Source organism: Loxodonta africana, chromosome 4, assembly GCF_030014295.1.
Source record: "Loxodonta africana isolate mLoxAfr1 chromosome 4, mLoxAfr1.hap2, whole genome shotgun sequence".
In the NCBI taxonomy this organism is placed as follows: Eukaryota; Metazoa; Chordata; class Mammalia; order Proboscidea; family Elephantidae; genus Loxodonta; species Loxodonta africana.
In genome coordinates, this window is record NC_087345.1 from 86,041,584 (window position 1) to 86,050,180 (window position 8,597).

At 34.4% G+C, this 8,597-nt stretch overlaps 1 protein-coding gene across 1 annotated transcript; it reads left to right on the forward strand.

Annotated features, from left to right (window-relative positions):
* Nucleotides 1-7,200: 7,200 nt before the first annotated feature.
* LOC100654659 (olfactory receptor 6C1-like) lies at nt 7,201-8,139 on the forward strand. Its single transcript, XM_003405077.3, has one exon. The coding sequence runs from the start codon at nt 7,201-7,203 to the stop codon at nt 8,137-8,139; it is 939 nt and encodes a 312-aa protein (XP_003405125.1).
* The last annotated feature ends 458 nt before the right edge of the window (nt 8,140-8,597 follow it).

Sequence of the window (8,597 nt, forward strand, 5' to 3'; positions counted from 1 at the left end):
AATTTTTTTTGAAAATTCGACTGGTACATATTTCTTTGCATTTAATAAAGGCTTGGGTACTTTGTTGGAGTTCTGGTGGAGCGATGGTTAAAAGCTTGGCTCCTAACCAAAAGATCAGTGGTTTGAATCTCCTAGCTGCTCCTTGGAAATCTTGTGAGAAAGTTCTACTCTGTTCTATAGGGTTGCTATGAGTCAGAATTGGCTCCACGGGAATGGGTTTGGATTTGTTTTTCTTTTTGGCAATTTATAATTACTGAATAGAAATCAGTATTTCTTATGTTAATAAAATAAATAAATAAATATTTTATTTTATTATGTTGGTAAAGTTATATTCATAATGTTGAAAATGACTGAATTATTGAATAAATTCCACATTTCATGTAAAATTTCAACTTGAAATTTATACAGTAATTTTGATAGTCACACTTTACTAAATTTCAAAAGTTCTTTCTAATGAAAGAAATTTAAATTGGTAGTATCAAGGAATCCAAAGATTATTTAGCAGGTGTTATGAATTGGACTACAATTTTGCTTGGAGAAAAGGCAGAGAAAGTGACATTTTATCTTTGTCAATAGGTAACATTATTAGGTCTATAGGCTATTTGATTTAAATTGTTTAATTTATCAAGTTAAATCTTAATTTTGTATGATTTTTATCCTCACCAGAATTTGAGATTAATTAGGGCGAAAGTCATTCTTTTTCATTGCCGTTTCATCAATGCCTGTTATAATTATTTGTAGACTGAATGAATTAATGATGCATTAGAAAGCCTTTTAGCTATTGTAATATTTAGTGTAAACATCTGTTCATAAATTATTATATATGAAAATCAGTTTATTCTAACTCTATGAGTTTGGATTTTGGGGGTGGGTAAGAAGAGATTTAAATCCCATTTCTGAAAGCTATAATCTCTGTGACAATGAACAACTCCCCACCTCTATTTCACTCCATTCCTTCACCTATAAATTTGAATTAATAATGACATTCACTTTCTAAGAAGTTGTAGATGAATATTTCATGAGTTTCCTAATTCAAATACATCATGTTGAATAATATCAGCAAATATTATTTTTCTTTGATATCTTCAAAAAAACAAAAGTCAAATTAAAATCCAGATTTCCAGAAAGTTGAACTCTCACCAGTTTATCATAGTTTCATGCATTTTGTTTGATTTATTTTAGTTGGCTGTACTTTATAATGCATTAACTTTTTGAGGTATTTAATCTACCTAAAGAAAAATACCTCTGGCTAAAAGGGAATAGTAATTGTTGGAAGGTTACCATATTTTTACACAAATAGCGTTGGTGTTGCACATTTTTGCATACCTGGCAACCCCTGAGGATTGTTTTCCTAAGTGCGCTATACTAATTTTTTTTACATGTTGCTCACTTCAATTTCTTTTTCTTTTTTCTTTCTGTCCAATGGATTTAATATTAAGTTTTCGTCTTGGTGCCTGTTGATGTGGATATTTGGTTCCCAGCAGCAGACCCTTACCAGTTTACCTTTGAGTTTCTGAAAACAGTCTTTATCCTGGCAGGATTCCTTCCCTGCTCTGCAAATAGCTCGCTCTGCTGCGGAGAAATCACTTTTTCCGCCCCAGAAACAGCCTTCGCTAGGGCGGCTGGCCCCAGCCCATGTGCGTGTAGGTCTGGGAACCCTGGGCCAGAGCGGCCACTCAGCTGTGCAAGTTCTTGCATTCCGTCCCACTGTCCAGCTGGCTAGCTGCCGCGTGTGGGCTTTTAGAATCGCCTGCCTTTTCAGACTACGAAGGCCTTGCGGGGCTGGGACGGTCTACAAGGACACTTGCACTGTCCTCCCACCTAGGCTTCAGGTGGGGCTGGCACCAGGAACCCAGACATGTGTGAGCAACTGCCCACACCTGCCACGGAACCAGCCCATGCTCAGGCTGTGGCAGCCCTGAGGGCAGCCCTCCGCCCAACCCTACATCCCTCTCATGCACTGTACCTGGGCACAGATAGCCTACCAGGAACTGCACCACTCTCAGGGGTAGCTGCTACTACCCCAGAGCAAAGGCACAGTTTCAATGGTTTGTTTTCAGATTACCTGGGCACTACAAACTGGATCCATGACATCTTGACCAAGGCTTATACCCTTATTACACAAATATGATCAAAAGTAACATTTTCATACGATCAGATTAGGGTGAGTGAGGCCAAAATTCACTTCTGGAAATGTCTAGAGATACATGTGGGCATGCTATGCCAGGACTCTTTTTTTTTTTGTACGTAATCTGGGTATTTCCACGAGTTATATGTGTGTGCCTGTTATTTATGCGGGCATACAGTTTGCAAAAAAAAAAAATATATATATATATATATATGGTAAGCTTGCAGGATGTATTTTTGTTAAGGAAAAAGCAATTTTGCCATAAAGTAAAATAACTGGTTGTTCCAGAATAAGAAAAAGATGTCAGACAAGTCCTGAATGGATACGAAAAGATGTAAAAGGTTTGTGGAAGAGTCTCTTTTATGAAGACATTTTATTAGATGAGGAAAAAAAAAATGGATTGCTTACACATAAGAGTAAGTCATTCCAGTATTTTATTTACAAGGAAAAAAAAAAAAAAAGGCCTATTCTTCAGAAAAATCCAAATTTGGGGAATTCGGAAACCCTTGCCCCAATCCTTGCCATATTTAGCTACCTTCTCGTTTAGATAATATGCAAAATATTCCATGCAACCCTGACCTCCTCCTCATGCCCCTTCTGTCTCTTTGGACATTGTCTCTCAAGCTTCCTGTTCCAACTTTAGTACTAATGTTGATAATATTTTTATAACCCTTTGTGTATTTTCTCTTGTTGGCACATTTAATTCACTGTAGTAATTTCCATGAGCCTGGGGAAGACATGGTGGAAAAAACACTATGGTTTATACACATTAAAATCCATATAGAAACCAAGTCCATAAAGTTTCACAGTAACTCTTTACCTTTCTTCTCTTTACTGTTTTGCTCCCGATGGCTACAATGGGAAATGTGCCCAAGAATGTTAGCTATGAAACTAAAATAATTTCAAATGTATTAGGAGAGATTTATATTTAGAAATGCTGGATTTCCTGGCCTAAAACTGAAACAGTTACCAATATACATATTTTTATAATTCCAACCTGCTAACCCAATGACTTTATATGACAGAGGTAGGATTAGAAAGTTGAAGTCAATGAAAATTTCCCTTGTCTAAGCAATTCTTAGCTCAAGCTTTTTGTCAGATTGAATAGAATAAATTAGTGCTGCTGTTTCTTTCTATATATTAAGGATTGTGAAACATTAGTATGTTTACTTTTCATTGTAATTATTTAATTACTAATTTTAATAAAATTATTGCCTTTGAGCTTGGTCTTTCTCAATGATTACAAGCATTATAGTCTTCTGTTTAATAAATAGCACATATTTGGGTTTTAGATGAAGACAGGTTAGAATTTCAATTCTGTTACTTATTAGCTGTATGATCTTGTTTAGGTAACTTAACCTCTCTCCATGTTAGTTTCTTCAAACTTTATTACAGAGTTATATAAGTTTAAAGTACATAAACCTTAGCAGTTTCCCTCAAATGAGTCACCTCAAAAAATGGTAATCATTATTTTATGTTAGTCCTATCTATCTCAACTTTGGGGATTAATCTTAATTTTTAAGAATAATAAAGATAACAGTAGCCACTGCCTGGGAGCACATGCTCTGTAAAAAATGTTGTATAAATCAATATTATTTTTTATTTAAATTAACCTTCACAAAATTCCCATGAAATATTATGCTCATTTTTAGTGTGGTAAGATAAATAAAGCTCAGAGAGATTAAATAACTTGTCCAAATCCACAAGACTTTAATGTTGCTGGGTTACATTTTCAATCATTTCTCTCTGAATGCAAAGCTTGTAAATTGCCCAAATAATTCTATAAATTATAAATTAAGAGTAAGTCTTGATGTCATAATTTTCCTAAGAATCCATTTTTTTAATAAAAACTATTTTAAATATAAAGAAACCAAAAAACCCACTGCCATCGAGTCGATTCCAATTCATAGTGACCCTATAGGACAGAGTAGAACTGGCCCATAGAGTTTCCAAGGAGTGCCTGGTGGATTTGAACTGCCGACCTCTTGGTTAGCAGCCATAGCACTTAACCATTACACCACCAGGTTTAAATATAGATACCTGAATAATAAACTGAGAGAATAAAATATAAATATAATAAAATAAAAAATATGAATAGAAGTTATCTTTGAAAACTCAGTTTTTGAAGCAGAGATTTGGATGGCTATTGTTTTCCTTCATTTTTTCTATTGCTTCAACTTCTTGGTACTTTGATCTGACTTTTGGGAATAAAACTCACCCATTTTTATTCAAAAAAAAAAAAAAAGGTCACTCTTTTTCAGAAGACTCCGAGGAAACAGAATTCTGAACTAATTATAAGATCACCCTAGGGCCATTCTAGCGCAAACATTTTGGAAAAAAAAAAATCTAAACTGGTTCTTCTTATGAGACGTTTTGCATTCAGTCATAATGAATTTCTTATATAACAATAGGTGTCACTGAACACAGGAATGAAATGATGTCATACTAGAAATAAATAAATAAATAATGATTGTTATAAGATCAAACTATAACTACTGATATAAAACTAAAGTGAGACTCAGATCTCTGACAAATTAACTGAGTATATAATTTTTTTTTATAAGCCTAACACCAAAAAGACTAGAGAGAAAGAAAAGAGAAAAAAAGAGAGAACTGAAAAATTGTGTGATAATGTTGACAGTACAAATTTTCTTGAGGATACTTATTTCTGTAAGTTTATATAAGGCTTCTTAGGACTTTTAACTGAAGAAATGAGAATTCAATGAAACAGAAAATGTGGGATAGTAAACTGGGTTTCCAATTACATTGTGGAACTTTGAAAAGGTACTACATATAATTTATTCAAGGACAGAATAAAGAAAAATAATGTCTCAATTTCTAGGAAGTAGGCTGGTCACTGCGTAGGCCTTTAAATAGAGTTGCTTCTTTCAATTGGACAATTTGGGAAAAGTTATGTTTCTCAATAAGGCCATGTCTAAAATGTACTATGGAGTAACAGAAGTGCCTTGAAGTAACCTGAAGAATATTTCCAGTTACCTCACTTAACATAGCATTTGTTTATTGAATTGGTTAATTTTCACTTTCAATGACACACAAGCCTGACACGATAAGGAGGCTTCCAAGGTAGGTTAGAATTCATTAGAAGAAACGACAGAAGGGAATATGAAGTTATTATCATGCATTACATACGGAACCCTGGTGGCTCAATGGTTAAAGCACTTGGTCTGTGAACAGAAACGTCAGCGGTTCAAACCCATCAGTTGCTCAGAGGGAGAAAAGACCTGATGATATGCTCAAAGAAAGACTACAGCCTAGGAAACCCTATGGGGCAGTTCTACTCTTCTCCATTTTGTCACCATCAACTCGCTGGCAATGGTTTTGGTTATTGGATAATGAGTTAGATGTGACCAGGGAAAATCATGGGTCATACGTAGCTGTTAAATATAGAGGATTGTTAATTGAGAATAATGACTTTTTTATTGTTATAAAAATATAGATAACACAAAATTTGCCAATTCCACGTTTTTCCATGGTACAGATCAACGAAACCAATTACATCTATCCTGCTGTGTAACCATCACCAATATCCATCGCCAATGACTTTTATGTTTATAAATCTATCTTATACTTAAATTGCCATAGTACGTTTACAGCATATATAACTTAGCTTTCCCCTCCCTGTGATGTCTGTTCCTCTCGTACATGTCCTTAAGCCTGTTTTTGCCTATCCCCTAGGAATAACAAAAGGAAATACTTATTTTCTTGCGGCTTTCACTTGTTTTCCCAATAGCACTGGCCACCATTCATTTCAGCTGGAATTTTCAGCAAATAAAGAATAATCCGTTTTGCTGAGCAGCAAAGTGAGTGAAAAGAGAGCTCAGGCAGAGAAGTGAAAACAAAAACAGAAAAGAGAGAGATTTTGCACTATTATGAGGTATTATGCACTATGGAATAAGGAATCCTAAATCTACATTGTAAATTTATTTTATTGCAGAAACTTCTGTCATGCAATAAAACTTTACTAATTAATGAGAATGCACAGAATAAATGATTTATAAAGGAAACTTTTAGTTTCACTTTAAAATGTACTATTTTTGTTGTTGTTATTCAGGAAGCGAAATAAAGGGCTTTCATATATAAGTTCATGCATTCCTTCTAGGTGCTGAGAAAATAGGACTTACGACGAAAAATGAATGCTGATATAGAGAAAAGAAAAAACATAATACCATTAAAAAAGCAGAATGTATGTAAGTAGAGAGAGAATAGTGAAGAAATTTAGATGAGAGAAATTTTGAAGGAAAAAATATTTTGTGGAGGATGATGTTTTACATTTAGATGTTCATAAAATTTGGTTTACTTAGCCCATGAAGGTGCTCTGTTCTGAATTTCTGCTCTGTCACATCTCTATAATATCTGAGGATGGGCATGATAATGATGACCTTCAGATGAGGAGTAGGAGGTTGGGAAAGGTAACTGTGAGCCAGAAAGGAAACTAGGAAATCTGTCACATTATTAGAGATTTAACTCTACAATAACTTTCAAATTTTGGAGAAGTCTCTGTTTAAGTAGCCCTTTTATTGATACATTTTAATGTTTATACATCACTGTACCACCAAGGCTCCATTATACCTGTAGAGAATACTAAAGGCGAGAAAAATTAGAAAATGGGACATGCTGATTACATTTGGAAAAATGACAAGGAGTTTCTAATGAGAAGGAAAACTTCCATGCAAGTTAAATCTTTAAAAGGCAGCAGGCAGTATTTCTATGTTATTATTTTTAAAATTTAGAAAGACCTAGCTTCAAATCTCTGTTTTATCCATTCCGCATGTGTGATTTAGGAAAGAATTTTAAAAATCTTTTAAGCCTCAGGCTTTAATTTGTAAAATAGGGATTTGGTGAATAAATATTCTATGTAAAATAAATATGTTCAGAAACTTAATTTAAAATGTTAGCTATTATTATTAGATTGTTTTAAAATTCCCCTAAAATAAGATAGTGTGGCAAAAATATGTTTACTTTCAGAGACAAATTTCAACAACATCCATGGATAATTCCCTTTTCTTCAGGTATTTGTGTTTTTCCTACAGATTTCACAAGAGAATAAACAAATGAAAAACTACACAGAAGTAACAGAGTTTATCCTCTTGGGATTGTCAGATGACCCAAAGCTTCAGGTTGTGATTTTTGTCTTTCTGTTCATCACCTACATGCTCAGCATCACTGGGAACCTGACCGTTATCAGCCTCACTCTGCTGGATTCCCACCTCCAGACCCCCATGTATTTCTTCCTCAGGAATTTCTCCTTATTAGAGGTTTCATTCACATCTGTCAGTATACCCAGGTTCCTGGGCACCATTATTACAGGAGATAAAACCATTTCCTTTAATGATTGTATGGCTCAGTTATTTTTCTACATTCTCCTGGGAGTGACTGAATTTTACCTTCTAGCTGCTATGTCCTATGACCGCTATGTAGCCCTCTGTAAACCCCTGCATTATACAACCATCATGAATGGTACAGTCTGCACAGTGCTTGTCTTCTTCTCTCAGCTGGCTTCATTCTTAATCATATTCCCTGCACTCATGCTAGTCACACAGCTGGGTTACTGTAAGTCCAATGTTATCGATCATTTCACCTGTGGTTATTTCGCCTTATTACACCTTTCTTGTTCAGACACAAAATTCCTAGAGTTAACTGGGTTTTCCTGTGCTGTGTTTACTCTAATGTTCACTTTGGCATTAGTAATTCTGTCTTACATATATATCATCCAAACAATTTTGCGAATTCCTTCTACTAGCCAGAGGACAAAGGCCTTTTCCACATGTTCATCCCACATGATTGTCATCTCTATCTCTTATGGCAGCTGCATTTTCAGGTATATTAATCTGTCAGCAAAAGACAGGGTGTCTTTGAGCAAGGGAGCAGCTGTGCTAAACATCTCAGTAGCTCCCATGCTGAACCCATTTATTTACAGCCTGAGGAATCAGCAGGTCAAGCGAGCTTTCATGGACCTGGTAAGGAAGATAGTATTTTTCTCAAGCAAATGAAAAAATAAAGATGCTGTCATAAATTAGAAGCATAAGGAAGAACAATAAATAAAAAGTGCTTCTCAAAACACAACTAAAATCCACATGCTCCCAATAGAGTTATTTTTCCTTGCTTACACTTTTGTCAACAAATGTTGACAAGGTTGTTTGAAGATAGAGATACATATACATAGTTACTATATATTTTCTCATTCAGATATCAGTTCTTCATTCCTGCACTTCTTCTGGGCTGGTGCTTTTATTTCACAAGTATAAGACTAATCTTTTTTTAAAACACTTTTTTAAATTTCAAGTTCTTTTACAATAAATCTCAAAAAAAAAAAAAAAAGATAGAATGAGAGTATTGCATTTTAAGATTTCTCCAGGAACATACTATTGCTAAAATTTCAGGAGATCACAAATCATGTTTGATATTATTTTTAATTGAATATAAAAAAAGATAAACATAATTTGATGAC

What these genes read in the sequence shown, in the direction of transcription:
- LOC100654659 (XM_003405077.3), top strand. Translation starts at nt 7,201, where the DNA reads ATGAAAAACTACACAGAAGTAACAGAGTTTATCCTCTTGGGATTGTCA.